This window comes from Motacilla alba, chromosome 4 (genome assembly GCF_015832195.1).
Source record: "Motacilla alba alba isolate MOTALB_02 chromosome 4, Motacilla_alba_V1.0_pri, whole genome shotgun sequence".
Taxonomy (NCBI): Eukaryota; Metazoa; Chordata; class Aves; order Passeriformes; family Motacillidae; genus Motacilla; species Motacilla alba.
Genome location: NC_052019.1, coordinates 11,870,985 through 11,893,191, shown reverse-complemented (window position 1 = coordinate 11,893,191; position 22,207 = coordinate 11,870,985). Strand labels below are relative to the sequence as shown.

The following is a 22,207-nucleotide window of genomic DNA, read 5'->3' as shown; positions in this document are numbered from 1 at the left end:
AGAATAAGGTCTATATTTAAACATGCACCACATATCTGAATGATAATGAACTACTTCAAAAAGAGTAAAAAACTGTTCAGATAGACTGTAAATGAACAACTTTAAATAGCTCTTCAAAATTTTGCCTAGACATTCCGCAAAGCAGGTATTTTGTAATTATCCTGTCAGATTTTCAAGAGAAGTCTGATGAGCACAAAGCAATTATCATTTCTCATACCTCTTCCCTTTAATCTGTCCAAACTACTGACTTGGCTGGCAGGAATTTCATCCTCCTAATTATGATGTGAAGTTGCTATTAAAACCAGGAAAGAAAAAACCAAAACCTACTCTAACTGAACTACACCTTCATTTATAGCTTAGATATATTTTCTTGGCTCTGTGTGGCTCATCCAACTCCCAGTGATTAGAAGAGGAGTAATATTTGTACCTGAATGTTCCGCATTTTGTTAATTAATGAGATTAAACCATTTTATTATTTATCTGCCCCATTTACTGCTTTTCTATGCTTATTGTATTAAGTATTTGAAAGACATAGATTAATTAACTGTGGAACTAACAGAGGCATGAAAGTCTTGTATCACTACAGAAAGAAAGCAGCAGAATTTTTGTAGCAGCAATTCTTTGGAGATAGTTCCTCTAGTCAGCATAACCAACACAGGAAAATTGTTACAGGAAATGGAGGAGCAGCTCCCAGTGAAAAGAAGAGAAAGCTTAGCAGCTACCAGCATCTGCCCGAGCAACCAGAACAAGGCATTAGCCTCAGGAAATGAAGGTGAGAGAGTGTTCTTGGGGTTTGGCTGTTTCTGGTTTAGCATCAACATAAGGTTATGCATGTACTGCAAAAAAGCACAATCTTCCTTCAGTTTGCCTAATACAAGTGGAGTATATGGAGACAGAACAGCAGTGAAGTGACAGCCTTGTGACTTAGACTTCAGGCAAGCAATTCAAATTCAGCCCTGACCTCTCCAAGCTGATAGGAAAAAGCCACAGGTCTAGCCCATGGTTTCCAAAACACATTTTCTGTTTATTACTGTTAAGACTTATCTTTTGGAGGCTGCTCTTGTGCCCAGGAGAAATCAGCACCTGAAACATGAGATTTCAAAGCTAGCTTACTTCTCTGTATTTAAATCTTGTTAGATCTGAACTTTACTACATTTGATTACAGATTTTACCATATTCTTTAATTAATTTCATCATGAATTTATTAACAACAAACACCTGCCATAAAAAGGGTATTTAACTTTCATTACTCTTGTTCTTGATAATGGTCACAGTGCTAATTACATGAACGACACAAACTTATCTGTCTAGCTAGCTAATGAATACAGGAATCACAAATGACGTGATGTGCCGAGTTCTCATGGACACTTGCTCAGACTTAAATGTGACAGGACTCTGGCATGGAGAAATAACATGGGATTACGGAGGAAAGCAGAGCATCTCTCTGAGTACAGCCAGTGTTTCAAGAGGAGCCTGCCAGGAAGACACTGTTCCTGCCTCTTATGCCACCAGCAGACTCATGGATAAACTGGGAAGTCTGCTTAGGGAAATAAAAATGCTCAATTCCTTTCTGCACAGCTCACAAGTCAAAAACCACTGTAGCTTCTTATAGAAGTCCAGATTTTGCAGAGAAGGATGGGTTCATTGAAGGATACTTGCCAGAGTGCTGTTTTCCTGAATCCTGAAGAAAATCTGTAGCATAAAAATATGCTGCTTCTTTCTTAAAAGGAAATACCATCTGCTGAAAAACAAACTCTTATCCCTCATAAAAAATATTCTTGTTTCCTTGTGAATTTCTCTGATCTACTGCAGAATGGAGACTTTCCTTTTCCAGTGGATAGGAAAGGCATCTCTAAAATGGAGATATCTAAAGTTAAATAAATGAAATGGCCAGGAACAGCAAGAGTAGCTGGAAAGGTCCATTTCACAGCTTCCCTCCCAGACACCGGCCAGGAAGAAAAAAGAAAGCAGGGGCCTCAGGCAGCAGCCAAAAGAAGTGTGGTGCACTAACACCTTGTGGCTCTCATCTGCACTCAGGGGGTCCCAGGTGCTGCCACCTCAACTTCCCATTAATACAGGCCTGATTCCACACAACTGAAACTGCTATTTATCAGAAAAAATACAACCAATAAAGAAAAACAAAATCTAACCCAAAGTAATTTTCAAGTTCAATTCTAAACAAGCAGCTGGGCTGAGCTTTAATCGTTGCAGGGTGTAAATTCTGGCATATGTGAACTTTAAGAAATATTAAAAATAATGCTAAAATTGTCTTATATGGTGGGTGCAGTGTCACAATCTGATATACTATAGAAAATCCTGTATTCCTCCTGAAATCATCACAAGAAGGAAAACTTGAAAATGAACAGAAATCTGCTCCACAGATTTTTTAAGAAATTCCATCAGTCATAGGACAAAATTACAAACAGCTTTAAAGGCTCATTCTCTCTAGGAGAAAAAAAAAGCACTGCTTTCATTCTGCTTACAAATAATAATTTATTAAAGCTTGTTTTTGTTTGGTTTTGTTTTTTGTTTTTTTTTAAGAGGATACTGTTTATAGTTTGTATCCTCTTCTGAAAATTTCTGATTTTATAGCAGTTGTTGTTACTTGGTGGAACATGACAGGAAAAACAATTTTTAATTTTTATTATATAAGCAAGTAAACATTCTGCAGCTAGACCAAATTAAGAACTTATTACAGATAAACCTCTGGGTTCTACTGGTACACAAACAACAGGTGAATTTCAACTGGACCTGGAAATACCAGTGGTGGATCAGGTAATCCCTCACTGGGCTTTAATTTCATAAACACACAAAATGGGCTCAGTCCCAGGCCAAATAATTTATCATTTGAACTAAATCCCCATTTAATTCCAGATCCCAAATGAAAATGGCTGCAATGCCTGATTAGAACATATTGGAAAACAGTACTTTGAAATGTATGGGATTTCACTGGTCTTGACAGATTAGCCACAGGAAGAAAAGAAGCAAGAACCAATATTCTTTCCTAATAGATGATAAATAAAAAAATTTAACCAAAATAACAAATTATTTAATTATACTTTATTATTTTAAATGTCAAATTTTCATTATTCCCAGGTCAGCTGTGATTTGCTCTATCACATATATTTCATCATTAAGCATAAAAAACCTGAACTAAATTTCATTTGAGCTTCTATAAAAATACTAATATTCTTTCTTTTTTTAAGTACCTGACACTTCTTACTAATGTTCAACACAGAAAGTGTTTTTTTGATGCCGTTTAATTCAAGAAATGCTACATCTTGAGCTAAGCATAGTTCTGGGCTTATCTCTGATATGGCAGAAATCTCAAGAAGACATAAAAATGGGCAATAAAAATGACCAGAAGTACAAATTACTTCCATGCAAAGAATGGCTAAATAGACTGGGGTGTCTGAACTAAGGAAAGACTGAGGGGGTGGTAATTAGGAGTGGCATGGAAAGGATGAATAGAGAATGACAGTTCACTTTGTACACTGTCTCTTCCAATCCACAAGTAGGGGTCACCATGTGAAACCAGGACAGGGTAAGCAGGGAGAAGATGGTCTTTCATACTATACCTAATTTAGCTACTAAAGACTTTCCTGAAAGATACTGTGAATGGTAAAAAATACACACAGGTTCAAGAGTAACTGCACAACTTCAAGGAAAGGAAAAACCCCAAACATCCATTTCAGTATTGTTGAATGCAGTGAGTTCACTTCCACTAAGGTCCCTGAACCTCAAGTTTCCAGCTGCAAATTGCAGAGGGTAAAGATTATGCTTGGTCTGTTCTTACATTTTCTGTTGATGTTGCTACTGCCAATATCAGAGCCAGAACTGGGCTAGAAGGACCTCTGGTCTGCCCAGGTATGGCCATTTTTAGGAACTGTTTAAAATCTATTTTATAATTTAATGCAAAAGAGTACCTGAGTTCATTCTAAGTGAATCAAGCCCAACTGCAAGCTCCCATTGAAATTCATGGTCTCTTCATACCTTTTAGCTTCATTATTCATAATAATAATTTGATTTACCAGTATTATTTACTCTATCTTTCACTATCTCTAAAGGTTTTATTGTTTTGTATTAAGCCAATGCACTCAGACATTCATCTCCCTTGGAAATTCTCTTTCAATAATAGAATATTCTGCTAATGTGACAACCTTGCCTTCTTGGTCTACACTGATTAATATGGTTATACATGAGAGGGAGTTTTTGAATCTGCTTTCATAAGCAATCTAAAACACAATTATTTTGTGAGACACATTTGTTTAACATTTTACATTACCATAGCCTGTAGCTGTTTATCCTGCTTTAAACTAAAAAGAAGTATCGTTTTATATTTCCATTTTCTACTTGCTTTTCTATAATTCAGAGGGCACCTCTTTGTGCCCTGGTCACTTACACATCTCATTTTCCTCCTTTTACTCAAAGCAAATTTCTGACCCTACCTCCACACCACGAGTCTGAAATTTCACCTCCCATACAGCATTCCTTTATCCAGTGACCCAGTATTAAAACCAGGCTTCTCATCAATACCTCTAGAGAGCATGGCTTTTAAAAGTGGAGCCTCAAATCAATATTTAAGAATCTGTTTTACCATCTGCACTGAGTTGCTGCAGCTTGTCACAAACCACAAGGGAGGGTGCATTAGTGCTGAAAGGCAAAGCCAGATCAATAGCTAAAGATCAGTGGGTGGGAGCTTCACTACAGAGTTGCTTAGATTAATATAACTTTGCCAGTGAGTTTGTTAATAAAGAGAAATGGTGCTAAAGAGTGAAAAGGAATTGAAGAAACACAAAGCCAATCTAGAAGATCAAGCCTCTTTAAAGCTGGGTCTCACAAAGACTTACGTGCATGCTTAATGCCACGTGTTGTGAGCAATCCCAAGGAGTTAATGGGACATAAAACTACTACTGCTCTACAGCCAAACTGATGTGTAAGTCTTTCTGATCTTGATATATAAGATTAGTGATAAGTGGGGCTTTTTTCCCCCAGTGAAATAAGATCTTGAAAGCTGGTTTCATGAGACATTAAAAAGCAGTATTTGCTGCTATTAAAAAAATTAAGCAAACAAGACAGGAATTTTAATAGACTGAATAATTAAATCAATCTTACAGCAATTATTTGCTTTATCTCTGTGTGGCTGGGGGAGATGGGGTTAATGAAACACCTCTTCAATCATAAATCATTTACCATTGCTTCAGGCTTTTCTTTTTCCTCCTAGTATTTGATAGCTAGAAGTATATAAATCAGGTTTTTTCTTCCTCAGATTTAATTTTAACATCTCTTGCACAACTGGAGGAAACAATATATAGACATAATTGCATTTCTGTAGAAACATTTTTGAATTTTCATTAGCCGTGTTTTAAATGTCTTTATTTAAATGTCTTTATACATTCATCCAAACTGAGCAGAATGGAAGCTTTGGAGCCCATGCTAAAGGCAATCTGTTACCAAATTTCAGTGGGATTCTTGTGCATGGAAGGATCCATTTCAGGATCTAGTTTAGCATGCATGAAATTGTAGTAACAGACCTTTAGTGACAGTCATAATTACAATATTATCAAGATATGGGCACATTTTTTCATTGGGGATATAAAATCAGCAATGCATATATGCCTTGGTAGTGCATGCTTAAAAACAAATCCAGAATTAGGATAAGGAGAACAAGCCTTCATCAAGCACGGGGTCAAATCATTTCAGAAGCTCAGATAAGTTTCACTCCTGTCACATGAAAACTTGCAGATTTTGCCTGAAGTGGACATCATTTTGACAGGGGCCTCTCTATGCACAAAGGGAGAGTAATGACTGTCTCTCTCTCAGATGACATGAGACCTGACATGAGACCAGATGCCGAAATAAAAAGCGTATTTTAGATGTAAAGCTCACATAGAAGAAAAACAAGTTGTCTCTTTCAGCCAGACAATAAGCATCATTCATTTGGAAAGGTCAATATTAATTAGCAAATCCAGCAGGGATAGTCTGTCACGGGCTTTTTTGTGCATCTGGTTGTTCTCTGTTGCAAATGAAAGATAATCCATATTCAGTCAGAGGTCTGAAAGGTGTCTTGTCTCTGAAATTCCAACCTGCTTTAAACAACTGGTAAATATAACTAATTTAATTTTAAAAATTCAGCATGTTTAAATAAATTATCCTTGATTTGTGCCTCGGCTCCTTCATGATTCTGAATTCTTTAAAATCAAAGGTAATCTCAAAAAAGCCCAGCAGATAACCCAACTGAGTTACATGCTGACTGACAGGACAGTGGCATTTATCCTTGGGGAAAGGCTGGCACTTCTTTCAGGCCTGGATTTCAAAACAAACCACCCCCTTCATCTTTGGGTGGCATCTCTGAGTCGCAAACCAAACCTGGAATTCACTCTGCACTGCTCTGGAAACCATTTTACACTTTTAAGATCCTGATTGTCCAGCCCATGGGGCTGGGATGCAGCAGCTGAGAGGCTTTGCTCCACTCAGGGAGAGGCCAGGGAAGATGGGTTGGCATTGCCTGGCACCTACAAACTTTCCATGGTCAGAGGGAGGAGGGTTCCTGCTACAGAGCCAGGGGACACAAGCTTGAGAAGTCTGTCTGGACGACAGAAAGCACCAGCTCGTGGTGACAGAGGCTAATGCTATATAACCCCAAAATTTGTGATTTTGAGATCACCGTAGCACGCAGAGCAATAAACATGAAACTGCTGCTCCTCTTTCCTTGAAGTATTTTGCTGTAAACTTTGCACATGGGTAATAGATAATTAGAAATAGGGTTTTAGTCTACAAATACGTATTAAGAAATGAATACTAAAAAACCCTTAAAGCAACATACAGAATTTAAATAAATTACTACAGCTTCTGAAGTATGCAATGACTTTAAGAAGTTAAGGCTATTACATGAAATATCAATACTATATCAAGTTATACTCTTGAGTGGCTTAAATTTCCATATTGCATAACTACACAGTTTACTATTTAATAATATTTTAATAATTCTTATGAACTACTGAAAAAGATTTTTTTTTCTGACTTCACATGCTCAGTTTTCTTTAGCTGACTGCTTTATTGCACGATTTGTTGAAACAGCCATATGTACCCATCTAGCCTACCAGCTGTTTGGAAGAATGATATTAACTCCATGAACATTTATGAGGATCTCTGAACATAACATTAGCGATAAAAAATTAAAAACCAAATTAGCAACTGCTATAAGTATATTTTTAGTCAGGATGATCTTACTGCAACAGTATCCCTATGCTTGTCTTCCTTGATACTTAAACCCCCCCTTGCATAAAAATTTATGGAATTTGAGGTGGGGGTTAATTCTTTTATTTCTTCAATGTTCCCAGCTGACTGCTCTAACAATGATACTTTTGCTGCTGACACAGATTTCCATATACTGCCTTTTTTCTACACTGCACTGCCATGCCATCAGTGTTGCCTGACAACATCTCAAAGGCAATCTTTGGGTGCTTTGGCAAGTACACCATTTAGGTGAAAGGTTCCATATTAGTTAAATTAATTGCCTATTTGTTGCTGCTTGAGTCTGACTTTCATAACTTTAATCTTTTTATACAACTCTGTGGACTGCAAGAACACCTTCCTCAGTCCCACTCCTCTAATATTCTAAACAAGCAGGGACATTCATCTCTTTGGAACCTCCTCTCCAGAGCATTTTTGATGGCATCCTCTCCCACTACTTGCAAAGTCTGACAATAATGTGGAACACTATTATGTATGTACCTGCTCTGTGGTTACAGAGTGGTCTTTCCCTGATACACATTTGCAGTAACTACATAAAAATACTGCATAAAAATGCAGTAACTACATAAAAAAGATTTTTTTGTGATCCTCACTCAGCACTGCACAATCTGTTACAGAGCTGTTATAAGAAGCAGTTTCAGGTAGTCCATTAGAGACACAATGCATTTTATCACACCCTATCAGAATCTCTGTGACCATTTAAAATTCAGCAACTGACCTGATATTTTTTCACTGCCTTGTAAATAGATTTGGTGGTCTGAGATAATTTTTCTAAGGGACAGATATCCCCATTACAACTCGTCACACAAATTGGCAGCTTGCTATTAAGTCTCAGCATAGGCATCAAAGAGGAGTACATATGGAAGTAGTCTCATCTTGTCTATGTCAAAGCCATGAGGATTTATAAGGGAAACCTTGTAGTGCTGCTGTCACTAATCCCAAAAAGAGAGGTTCTGCCACTAAGCTCAAAAAACCAGAAATCTTCAAGACATTATAATTTATTAACATCCTGTGATGGCTGACTTACACTACAGACATTAATATGTAATTTATTTTTACAGTATGGCACAGTAATTATTCATGGTACTCTCTAAACTTGTACAAATGGAAGGGCTTTCCCCCCAAGAGCTGCAATGGACTTGGTGAGAGCTACAGAGATTTGAATAAATAAGGGGGGAAAGAGTTAATGAAAAAGTTAACAACATATGCTCATTATCCAGGTGTTTTTGTTAAGCGTCACACCGTATCTTTTATCCCTAAGAATATGTACATCCATTACAATCTTGGAATAGCACCTGAAATGCAGCACACAGTGATACTAGACTGTGCTGAGGAAGCAGGGATGTATGGCACAGTGTGAGGCTGTGAGACTCCAGTTGTGGTGTTTTGCTTGAAAAGTGAAGTCAGTTATGGGGAAAGACTGAAAGACAAGGCAAGCTAGGAGAGCAGGGTACTGATCATGCATATGTACCAGTTGTAAATTTAGCAACTGTAAAGAGCAATCAGATGCACAGTCAAGGTACCAGAAAGACAATCATGCAAATAACTTGATTTTGCAGGCTGTTTTTTGATATATCATTTTAGGTGTTATGGGCTGTGTGTAATTCACTTTGCTTGTCTCTGAGAGCTATACTGAAACCACTCCAATCAGCAGTACATGGGCCTACTCCTTTTAACACTTTGGAAGTTCTACCATTGCTGTATCAATTTTGTACTGTACACACTCAGATTCTCAATGAGCTTGACTTGACTTCAGTGCAGCAATGCTACATTAAATGGCTATTTTCTAACTCATAGATCTGGAAAATGGGGTTTAATCAATGACCATTAGACCTTGCGCTCCCTTCTGGCATAAAATGCCTTCTTTCATCCAGTGTTGCTGTATTGTGGCTTTAATAAGTTCTGATTGGCATTTGGCATTGAGTTACAGGGGCATGGAGGCCTTATTAGCAGGAAGAAATGGACGTATTACAGAACAAAACAATTAAGTGGGACAGGATAACTCACAGCATTGTGTCAGACTGCGTCATGCTTACATTTCACTTCATGGTATTGAATTGCCCCTACAAGTACAAGGAGATCCAGCTAACAAAGGTAAAACACTTCTCTGCTTGGGAAATTGTCCTTGAAGGTTATTTTTTATAATTGAATACCCATCCTAAGAGGTTCTGAGCATGTGCATTTCTCCTTGCACTCAAAAGGCCTAGTCATAGGCTTTTAACTAAATTCACTTCAGTTTTAAAAACAGCATATGTATGAAATCTGTGCACCACTTATGTCTCATTTAAATCTTTGCATACTTTTTCCTCCCCATCTTGCCCCTACTAATAAGATCTGCCTATCTCAAACAGGTTCAAGTAGGCACTGAATGGCATAAAACCTCTTTTGTGCTCTGGTACTAAAAGAATTTCTTGAATTTCCTTCCAATGTTTCAGCATGGGAAAAGACACTGATGACCCAGTTCTGTGAGATGGAGGTGTCCTGGAAGAGCCCACATCCTGAAGGTGACTAAAGCAGAGGCACTACAGTTCATTCATGAGGTTCTCAGCTTCTCAGCAACCACCCACACTATTCCTTTGTCTGGGCATTGTCAGCCTCAGGGGATTAGGAACAAACAGGTGGTTTGCACAAGGCCAAGTGCCCAGGCTTGCCAGATTACTGGTGGGAAGAACCACAGTCTGTCTTCTCTACACCACAAAGAGTAAGACAATATAAACATGCATTTTTCTTCAACATTTACTTTGAGAACAAAGATAGTCACATATTTTTAAATTTTACTTCCTTTTTCTTATGTACATTTCAGATATGAACTATCATCATTTGGTGGTTCATCTAAAAATTTCACAGGCTACATAAAATCATGTAGGACAGATGACAACTTCTAGACCAGTACAATTTTTCAATTTTTTTTCTTTTTTCTTCCCCTCCTTCCCCCCCCCCCAATTACCTATTGCATTTCCTCTGAGTTCGTTCAGACATAATGTTGAAAAAAAAATACATCTAGGGAATATGAGACTACACTTTTAGGAAGGATACTGAGATTTCCTAATTCAGAAAACTGATTCAAAATTTGAAGGCAGTCTGACAATCAAAATTTAATTGCTCTAGCATTGGGAACAGTACCTGTGTATACAAACCAGTATGCTCAACTACTTGAATACTCCCTCATCCTCTTTGATTTGTTTTGAATCCTCTTTACTTTGCTAGAGTTCTGGGTTCTTCACTGATCCTTGCAATAGGAACTGTAAGGGCAACCAGTCACAGACACGACTGTTACCAAGTTCATAGCTAATACTTGCACAGGTGAAAAAAAATTCTTCTTTTTGCTGTTTTCTTTTTCTTTTGCCTGCAAGTGAGAAACTGATACAGTGGGGTATGCACCCATCTACCTGCTCTCTGTGAATAGTAAGACTTTAATGACATCTGGGGCCCAATGGAGCAAGGACTTACGCTTGGAATGTTTGTCACAGAGGGCCGACGCCCTCATGTCGCAGAGTCTCAGGGATCCTTTGCTGCTGCTGTAGACAAAGAGATTGCAGTGGTGGGGATGGAACTCAGAGGCTGTAATCACTTCTGTCAGGTCCTCCATATTGGCTGGCTTTATATCTACAATGTCTGAATGGAAGTTTCATCAAGAAAAATGCAGGTAAACCAAGACTCTTACTTGAAGGAAGCATGCGAATGTACACACATGTAATGCTTTTAAAGATATACTCAATTTTTTGGTAGTAGTACAGTTTTTAATTTCCATACCTGGCCCACTTAATACCAAACCCAAAGAGTAATGTAAAACTCAGAGTCTGCACAGTTTTACTGCAGATACCATTAGCAAGTCACCATTTATCCACGCTGTGCAAAGACATCAAAGAAACAGTGTTGCAGGGACACAGAATTCTCACTTCAATTCTTCATTGAAGCTAATAGAGAACAGGTAGTTATATCTCCTGTACTTGCTATTGAAACCACTGCTCTATCCCAGATAATGCTGACTGAGCGGGAACAATGCACAGCTCAGACCTGCTCACTCCAGCCAGGCTCATTGGCTTTTATGATTATGCAACTTAAGCTAAAAAATACATGTTGATTAAGGTAAACAACTCAAAAAAAACCCCAAAAAATAAAAAACCAAAAAAAAACCCCAAACACAGTGCTTTTTTTTGCAAAGCCAAAAAAAAAAAAAAAAAGTATTTCTGTAAATAATTCTGGATGAATATATACTAATACAATTTCCTTTAAAAATACATACAGTATTAGGTTTGCTATTTGAATATTTACAAAGTAGTATCTGAAATGGCATTCTTGTGTTTTTTATGTAAATGACATCCACTACTGAAATCAGGATGAATTTCTGTGACTGAGAATCATACACCTGAATCATTTAAGTGAACATCATCTGGAACAAAAATGTATCAGCTATCTAGTTTCCCAATCACAACCTTGTCAGCTGGATCAAAGATTACCCACATGAGATGTAACTCACATGGTGCCTCTCCAACACTTACATATCCACTCGAACACATTACCTGCCTTAAAGCCCAGGACCCACACTGAGCCCATGTTTGGAGGAGAAGGCCAGCCTGTGAGAGATTGCTTACAGAGAAAAGAAGGAAAGTAACAGTCTCATGAGGGGGCTGGAAGAAAGCAATAGATACACAAGCATAAAATGAAAGATGGATATATATATATGTAAAGCAGTACATTTAAATAAAACTGTGCATTTTCACATGGCCCTCAGCAATCTGCTGCAGATAAGCCATCCAAATGTTAACAAATCCTTCGAACAAGAAGAGTAACATTGCCCTATTTTAATGATGAGTTTGTGCGAGAAGCAGTAAAGGATTTGCATAAGATCACTTGGGAAATGCATGACAGAACAAACCCAGATCTACTGAGTCCCAGTGCAGTGCCCTAAACACAAATCATCTCAGTGCCTGCATTCCCTGAACATAAAATTTGAATCAGCTGACGTTCAAAATTTAAACATCTCAGAGGATAAGATAAATGAGAAAATCTGTTTTATTGATGGTGAGAGAAATCATATATCATGGTACTAAGCCTCTTTCTGTTCCCACTGTGACCACTTCCCAAATGGAAGACCAATCAAAGACCTTTGATTGATTTCTGTGGGAATGGGATACAGTCCATCATCCCCTTAACACACCATACTTTGATCTTTCCCAAAAATATAGGTCTGGAACATTACAGTGAAATAGTGCAAAAGATTCAGAGATAATTATCTTGATGACTGTGCATGTATCACACTGTTGTGGTTTTGTTGTTTTGGTTTTTTTTTTTTTCCCAATGTGGTTTAGAAAGGAAAATATCAGCAAAACTATTAATATCTTGTGACATTTAATACCAACTGGGAATGAATTAATGTTGCATTTTAACTGCATTCCTACTTACTTGTACTATCACATTTGCATCCATATCCAAGAATCCATCATGATTAATAAAAGTGTAATGAATGTTAAGATGTAGAAACACTGATTTACCTCTTTTATAAAGCATCACTAAATAATCCTGAAAATCAACCAAAAAAATAACCTTTATTCAGTTATGTGTATTTGGTGAATTTGTCTCAAGAAACACTTTTAACTAAAAGCAGTTGCTTTCAGGGATTGAATTGCTTTGTGCAGTTCAGAGAAATGATGGTTACTCAATGGAAGAATTTTACCTTTCAGCAGAGAGATGAACAATTGCTGAGTGATGAGAAAGATATAAAATATAAATGGAGTATATGAAACAGTCATGGTAAGTATCATTTTTCTGGATGCTGAAGACACTATTGATGAATTTTCTTTCATTGTGCAAAATGAATAAACCTATGCCAAATAATGAAATAAAATATTTCATCCTCCTGCCAGAAAAGCAGAAAATACTTGAAACATACTGCATTTCCAGATGTGAAAGAACCTCATTTGCCTGCTGAGGACCATAGGAAAAATGAAAATTCATCATTTCACTAGATTTAGAAAAATTAAAGCAGAAACAATATATTGAAGTAAACAACCAAGGGACTAGAGAGTTGCAGATGAGATTTACCCCAAATGCATTTATAATAATAGATGGAAAAACAGCCTTTGTTTTGACAGCTACAGAACCCAATATATCAAAAGAAGAATATGTTACACAAAAGAACATTTTCCTCCTCTCATGATTTTTGCCATCTATTTGAAAACAATCAAGTACAGCTTGACATGTGATGTGTGGGAACTGTATTTAAACTAGCATGAAATGGTAAGGGCAAGCATCTCCCATGAGACATTTCTCATTTCTATTTTCTATTTTCCCTTTGTGTCTTGTCTTCCTTTTAAGCACAGCATTGCACGGCAGGAAAAAATAATAAAATTTTAAAATAACTGGACCAGACAGTGTGCTTCAGAAACAGGGCCTCTGGTGAACTTGAGAAGCATGAAACAGAGGGAATCTGGCAGAAACTGATTAAATGAAAATTCCACTGCTAAAGAGAAAACTATGGTAATAGCACAAATCTGTAGTTGTCTCCTACACAACTGCAATCAGATCTTGTGGAGGGCTCTCGAGTGGGGCACTGTCCTTCTCCCCCACTGCACTCACCTCTGAAATAGCAGTCACATCTGACTCTTGCTGTACCACATGTGATCTGCTTCATTTTCAGAGTATGCAAAAAACACCTAGGACCAAATGCATCTAAGACAGAAAGAACAGAGAGTTCAGTTCACCACTGGCAGCGTGCTTAGATAGAATTGTGTTGTCCTAAAAAAGTCAGTGTTTCTGTGCCTTAACAGGGTAGAAATTTCCCCTAAAAAATGAAAAATATGTTCATATTGCTTTGACTACCACACATGCTTGACAAGAACAAGGCATTTTGATCCCTGATAGATACTTGCACTAAGGGAAGGTTGAACTTGCACCTTGCCAGTGATGGGCTAGAATGCATTGGCAGTCTTTTAATTCATTCACATTCAAATGAGGAATGGAAAATATCTTCTTGCTTGCAAAAAAAGAGAACACCTCCTTCCCCCTTAACCATTTGCTATCTTACATACCAGACCTGTCCTCCACTGCTTGGCTCCATGGAAAAGGATATAGCTATGAAGAGGCCAGCAGACTTTTCCATCTCCACAGCAAAATGGAAATAAAAGGTCATATAAATGGAAATTAAAAAAAAAAAATTGGAAATAAAATCAATAAATGGAAACAAAAGGTCAAGTACACTCGGCAGTTACAATGGAGAGAGATGATGTTCTCACAGTTGGGTTAGCAGAGCTACAAGATCCGGAAAGGTGATTTTGGGAAAGGCAACAAAGCCACTCTAAGGCAACGTAGCCTTAACTTTGGCTGAGTTGCCTTGCCCAAAGTATTCAAGAACAGAAGTGTAACAAAGGAGAGTGAGCAGGGCAGGGCCTGGCTGCAAGGAGGCTTCAGGGAAAGATCTGAGGGAGACGGGAGGGGGAGAGAAGAAAAACACTAAGAGAGGAAAAAGGAAAGAGCATAAGGAAAGGCATGATTAACAACCTGCAATGATATGCAGTGTGAGGAATGTGATCTGAGTACACAATTCAGTTATATGGTATGTTCAGTTCTAATCCAGCATTGTGTGCTGCTGCTGTGCAGCTGATAGCAAAATGAGGACAACAGGAGGAAGGAAATTTGTTCCATTGCCTCTGGGCCACTGATCTAACAGAAATATTCCCCTCTGGGAGAAGTCACTCCAGAAAGTTTGTTTTATTGCAGGTTACAAAGTTGACCCTCACCTTGATCCAAAATTCATATTAATCAGACTTCTCCTCTTGATCAGCTAGAATATAAATGAGCATGCCTGCTTTATGCTCATGCCAAAACATGTATAATGAGAATGTGGAAAATACACAGAGTTCCTGCTGAGCAAAAAAGGTCCCAGAATAAGTTTCCTTGTATGATAATGGAAACATAGCAGCCTCCTCAAAACAGATTAAATTCCCTTTGAAGTGAACAGTATGCATAAAGAAATAGCTGCATCATCTTCTTGAAACCATCAAGGAATTCTACAAGAAACTAAATTTTTGGAGAACAAATTTGTAGTTCACAAGCTATGACATATAAAGGATTGAACCTTCTATCACTATTTTGGAATAATTTTTAAATTACTTATGGGTTAATTATAAGAAAGAAATAGTTTCTATGGTCAGAAGAAGGCTCGAGAAAAAAATTACTTGCCCTCCTCCCCTCCTTTATTCAACTGCAATGGAGGAGGAGAGGCCTTCTTTAGAAAGCCAGACAAAATTTTCCATAATAACTTCACAAGAAAAACAAAACTCTCATCTTTCTTATTTCAATATATGCTGATATGACACTTCATTTTTATCCCTGCGTGGGATTTAGGTTTTTGCAAATTTAAGCACTTTCAAAAAATAACCTTCAGCATAACATATCTTACCAAACCTGGCAGTTCCCTGTGTTTTCCACAGAGGTTTGTTCAGGTTACTAATTTTGTCTGCATCTCACACCTACATTTCAGCCTAGCCCAAGAAAGATTCACTGACTAGCAGTTGAAATCAATAGCAATTCATGGAAGCTGCCAGGGCTTGAGTTTAGAGTAATTGATTACTGTGGTCCTGCTGAGGCTCTACACTTTTAATATACGCATTTCTCTGAGTGGTTTCCCCTGCCAGTCATTTAGTGCACACTATTTTCATTACAAGGAGGGAACTGTGATGCCTACAAATCTCTACCAGTTTTACACTTCCTACATGATGGTTACAGCATTCCTACACCATGTGCCAGTTGAGAAAATGAATTCCAAATGGCTCCAGCTTTCTTCCAGGCTGGGTATGTTAGGCCTCAGTGTGCTTGACAACATCATGATGTGACTACATCAATCTTATTATCAACAAAAGAAGCAAGCTCTAACTTTTAAATAAGCATCAACTCACTCCTTTTTTTCCCCATTTCTTATAGATATACTGTATGTTTTCACCGTTGAATGACAGTTCTACAACAGGCATCACTTGGCAGTATGGACAGCATTGGATAACGTCCAGCTTCTCCAGCTCTGTATTTCAGGCCTGTTGTCCAAGAGTCAAGGGGTCCTGAAATGAACTGTCAATAGGTTAATAGATGTGACCTCTTCTTCAAATTCCAGTGTTTCACCTTAGGCAAAGAGAGTATTTATATTCCAAGTACTCCTTATAGCCACAGTGCCAATGTTTTCCATCGCACAGCATTTGCCCAGTCCTCCATTAAAAGCATGTACTATATGGGTTTTATTAGAAGCCCAGAGAGTTGCAATTACATTTTCTGTATCATTTGACTCTTCTGGACCACAAAAGTGTGAACTGCATAAGTGTATGCTCCTCCCAGCTGAACCTAATACCTGTCAATGCAAGGTATTGATCTATACTAAGTTGTACAATGTCTGCCCAATTCCATTTTTAAATCCATGGGATTTATAACAGTGATTCTTCAGACATCATACTGGAGTTGGGAACTTTGGCAACAGTCTAACACTGTGATTTGCTGGAAATACCAATTTAAATGACTTGAATTTGACTGGAAACAAAATGTCTTTATCAAAGACTTCCTGACAGTGCCATTACAATAGTACAAAGGCTTTTGTAGTTTTCCTCATATCAGGATTATGAGATACAGAAAGAGTAAAAACCACTATGGGGCTAGTTAGCTCTATGTGGAAGGTCAAACCTTAGCCAATTATGTCAGGTGCTGTGCAAACACAAAGTAAAGGTACTGCTCACAATACAAAGAACGCGTACAAAGAGCATACAAAGAAGAGATTAAGTAATGTTAACACAGTTCTGTGGACTTCTGAGGTTTCTTAAATCAAGGATTACAGGCTAAGATAGATGACAAAGCCCTGTTGGTGGAAGAAGGAAAGTCATGGTCATAGCTAAAAGGCTGCAGTAGCAATAAACTTTCCATCTCTTCAGCTAGAACTAGCCACAAAAGAGAATTTGGCCGTGTTAGCTAAACAACAGGTTGAGATCCAGCTCATCCAGAGACAGGATGATATATTCAGTACATCCTCCTGTATTATTGGCAGTGCACTTTTATACAATGAGGGTAATAAGAGGTCTGCATGCTGGAAAGATGCTTCTTGGGCAATGGCTCACATTTATCTTCAGCATACCACTGTCAGTAGAGGATGGCCCATGTCTCCTCACAGTCCAGTATGCAATGCTCCAGCCACAGTCATGCCTCATTTTGCTCTCTATTTCTGCCTTCTAACACCATAACACTTACAACACATGAGGATCACAAAGGTGAACGCTCAGACCCTTTCTATGTGTTTAGGAACCAAGATGTTCCTGATTTATCTGGCAGCTGATAGAAACCAGAGAGCCTCAGGATGATGGGACAACAGCTGTTCAGGAATGTAACCTAAATATCCAACTTCTGAGCCAAAGCTGAAACTTCTGGAATTTCTGTCCCAAGTTTCATTTGGAACTAGAGATACGTAGCAAGAAATTCAAAGTAGTATTAGAAACATTTTCCATTCATTAGGTTTAAAGCAAAGTAGAGTCAGTATTAGAGCTAATGTTTTAATAAAATTAAACTGAGGCAGGAAGTGGCAAAGGCTTGGCAAAGGTTAAGAGCCAGCAACACTGGATTCTGATCTAGTGGCCTCTCTCCTCCGTACCTGCAGCTGTCCAGTCGTGGCAGTATTCACTCAGTTTTCCTCTTGATTAATTGGTTTTGAGAGGTTATTATTATTCTCATGATTACATTTGTCTTTTGCAACTTTCTCCCAGAATGCATACCAGTCTAAAGACTCATTCTGAATTTGGGAGACTTCATTCTGATTTCTGCAACATCAGAGTTACTTTTCAGTCCTATTATCTTGGTAGGATAAAAGGAGACAGCAGCAAGAAAGCCCTGAATCTCCATTACACAAATATTACTTGAAAAAAGAATCAACATCTTTTATATGTATTTAGTAAAATTTTAGGAAATTGCTTTTACTGCCATAACTTCAGTAAGCATCAGACTTTGCAGTATGCAAGTTGCAGAAAAAAAACTCTACTATATAAGAGAAACTGCCTATGGAGCAGCTGCAACATTTGACTGTGTTGAAAGCAGAGAATTATAGAGTAGCACCGCTAGGATAGAGACCATTTTAAACGGTGCAAGTCACATCCAAACTTTATGGCAGATAGGCCTGTTCCTACACATTGCAACGCACTGATTTACTCAGAGAATAATAATTTTAGAAGTAGATAATGGAAAACTTTAATTTATTTAGGAATGGAATTTTTGGCTTGTTTTTTTGAAAAGAGCACCCACATTTTCAACTGTAAACAGTCACATGCCTCCTTTAGCAACAACCATACGCAGATTGAAATTTTCAAGAGCAAAGACATCATTATCTGTGTATACACAGCTGAAAGAAATGATAAGTGGATGAATCAACAGAGGATGAATCAACAGACCTGCCTTCATAAATACACACCTGCAGTCAGTCACTGCAGTGACTGATTACAAAGTCATATTTAGTTCATATATTTGCATATTAATTGATTATGATTTGTCTGAAACTACTGTGGCACGCTTAATGTTACACTTGGAACACAAATACCAGAAGAGCCTCGGGTACAAATAAATTATTAATAGAAGAGCACTATTCAGTCCCCAAGCTGAGCTTCTCTTAGGCAGTGTTGTTCTACGTGGTATGGTTAAGTGGCATCATGCACTACATACTAGCAAAGGTTCCAAGAAAAGAGTATTCAACATTAATAAGGCAAGGATAATTTAAAAACAAAAGCAATATAATCTCATCGTTCACAAACCTTTCCTGAAATACATTAGATGCTTAACAGAAAAGGGAGGGATCTACTCAGTTTACTGAACAGAGTACCTGGTAGTACAGAGAAATATGACATATAAAATTCTCCAAACCCCATCTTAAAAATAGCCAGGGATTTTTTTCCCCACATAACTTGGAAATGAGAGATGAAATGTCTTTCTTTGGTTCTTTTTTTTTCTTTTTCTTTTTTTTTTTTTTAGTGAATAACCTATATGCTGACACTTAATTCCTATCAAGAAATTTCTTCTTGGTAATTACTAAAATCCCATGCATCTGAGGAAGATCTGTCTCTTAAATAAAAGCAGACACAGAAATTCCAGCTGGAGGGTATAGACTCTTTAGAGCATTTGGGTAGCCACTTTTCTTTCACAATATGCAACTTATTCTTTCATATACATTTCAGAAAACCCTAATACAGTAGTATTTGTACCACACTAGGCTGGAGAAATTCCATATTTTTACTGATTTTTTCAAATTGAGTCACAAATGATACATTTTTGAAAAAATTAGCAAGCTAGAAGTGTCTCTTCTCTTCCCTGCCTTCTTGTTATGGAAGTAGTGAAATAAAACTATCCTCAAAAATAGTCAGACAATTCTGAAAAATAGCTACTTTAAAAACACTAATAAAATTTACATTCAAATCGCCTATACTGCGTTACATAAGATACCTGAATAAAATCTTGTGGCAGGACTTATTACCTGGTTGCTTAATTCACTTGAAAGTATTTTCAAAAATGCCCATCAGCAGGCAGTCTGACAACAGTCAAAATCACCTTACTCTTAAGACTGGTGCTGTAACTGTGAAAGTTAATTTGGCCTTTATCTACAGAGCATTTCTATGCCAAAGGTGCAAACCACCGCAATTTCAGTGCAGTCCTTACCAATGTGTATTACAACACAAAATAATGTGTACATTAATGAGTGTCCCAGCTCTTTTAACAGTGAGAAAAACTTCCAGGGTCTCAGGTTCTGACAGCTCACACAGAACACACAGGTACAGACTTCAAGCTTGACACAATACCTGAGGTGACCATGTGGGTATTTTTGTGACATCTGTCTTTGTATGAGTACTCTTCAAGCTCAAGATTTTTTTTTAGCTAATGAGCAAAACAAGTTATATTTTCTTCTTTTTTATGTTAATACTCTGAGAAAGACTGTGCTTTGCAAGGTTAATTTCAAGTCCAAAGTCGCATGGGAATTAGAATAATTAGACTAATTTAAGAGAATTCTCCCCTCTGGCAGAGCTGATTAAATTATTTATACATTATCTTTTCATATAATTGTACCTAGAACTGTGTAAATGGGGTTTTTTGTCTAACTTTCAATAAATTCATAATACACATTTTTCAAGTTGGATACACTGACTGCACCTGTGACAACAGAGAATGGCTCATTTTCAAAAAGCTTCAATGAGAAATTAATCCAGAGGGAAACAGAATCATGCAATTTAAAAGCTTCTACAATGGCAACACACTGATTAAAACTCATCAGCTGAAGAAATAAAATTAGTTAAGACAATAAATCTTGGACTGAATCCTGTTACCCATTTCCACAAGAATAACTTCATTGACTGCAGTCACATTACACTAAAAGATGAGTGCTACTTAGATGAGGATCAGCTCCATGACGTGACCCTTTATCTGTAATTTCACATAGTTCCCAAGTCCCTCTCTGCTAAGGATCTCAGATTCTGGATAACACCTGAAATTACTTTGGTGAAAAGGGGAATCTGGTGGTTGATGCTAACATTCATTTCAGCTCTATTATATGCTCTTTCTCCCTTCCACACCAATAAACTTGAGAAAGGTTGAGATAATGATATTTTAAAGAGCAGTCCTGATACAAAATAGTAACTTTTTTGCTATTGTCCTATAACATTGGAAAGCAGTTGGCTTTATGGAGATCTGTGAAAAGACATGTTTGCTCCTATTGTAAAATTTTATCTCCTAGAATCACATTGCCTAGATTGCTCTACAAACACATGAATTCAGTGAAATCTCAGTTGTGTTCTTTAATGCACTGTTAAGGAATTCTGAAATGGTTTTTATGGGCTCAGAATTTCACACTATTCTCTATCATTTGCTACAACTACAGTCAATTTTCTTTTTCCTTTTTACAATTCACTATACATTTTCAAAAAGCAAGAGCATTCTAATGTCTCAGGCTATGTTTTTCCTTACCTCTGCAGAAATGAAATCACAGGTATGGGTGTCTATTTGGGGACAACTGCTTTAGAGAAGACAGAGGCTAGATAAAGAAATCCATTAAAAGAATAACATAATCATATACCTCAAGTTGTGTATGAACAGGAGTGATAAGTAAGAAAATTATGTATTCTGATTAACAATTAATATTTCTATTAAACAATAAATCTACAGTGCAGTAATTATCCCAAGGCTATAGCTATGCTCAAATCACCTTAAATTAACTTCCTTAAAAGCAACTGCAGAAAAAGGAAGAGACCAGTCATTGTCAAGAATGCAAAGGCCTCAGCTGTAGTTCGTTTTTCACAGCCAGATTCAACTCTCCCAATTTATTTCTTTTGGAGGATGGCTAGATAGGGAATATTTCCATAATGCTATCCCATGCCCTGATGGCACTGGTATCACACACTCCAGCCATGCACTGTTTGCTTTCACTGCAACACACATTTCAGCTGCATGGCCAGGAGGATCTCACTCAGGGATCCAGTGCTGAGATACTGCTTAACTAGCTCTGATATTGCTCCTTTGGCTATCAGTCATGCTCTGGCATCCAATTCTCTCTGACTGGCTGACAGTCAAATTCCTAAGATAGGAGTCAATTTAAAGTAATCAGAATAGTTAAAAGCAATTGTTTCTGACAGGGATCACAAAGCGTCCTCTGGCAAGAAACAAAACCAAGCAAAGTATTGAAAGACCACTTCTGCAGATTCAGTCATGGCTTTCAGAGCTCCCTAAATCTGAAATTGTAGATCCTTAAGAGATCTCCTAAAAGATTCTGAGACTTCTCTGGACTTCTTGAAAACAAATAATCTGCAAGGTGCAGATTATAGTTCCCATTCACACAGCCTTACTGCTGTAATTATTATCTAGTATTTGAATTACACAGCTAGTGATAAAGACTGCGATTTGCACGAGCTCACATATAAACACACAACTTTTCTTACTCTGAAAAGCTTAAAAGCTG

At 37.5% G+C, this 22,207-nt stretch overlaps 1 protein-coding gene across 9 annotated transcripts in view; it reads right to left on the bottom strand.

Moving 5' to 3' along the window:
* PPP2R2C (protein phosphatase 2 regulatory subunit Bgamma) overlaps positions 1–22,207 on the bottom strand; it is a 193,767-nt gene that overhangs the window by 19,027 nt on the left and 152,533 nt on the right. For all 9 annotated transcript variants that reach the window (XM_038134256.1, XM_038134259.1, XM_038134255.1 and 6 more), the window contains one exon: positions 10,708–10,872. In XM_038134256.1, the coding sequence (XP_037990184.1) occupies positions 10,708–10,872 (165 nt within the window). The remainder of the gene's footprint in view (positions 1–10,707; positions 10,873–22,207) is intronic.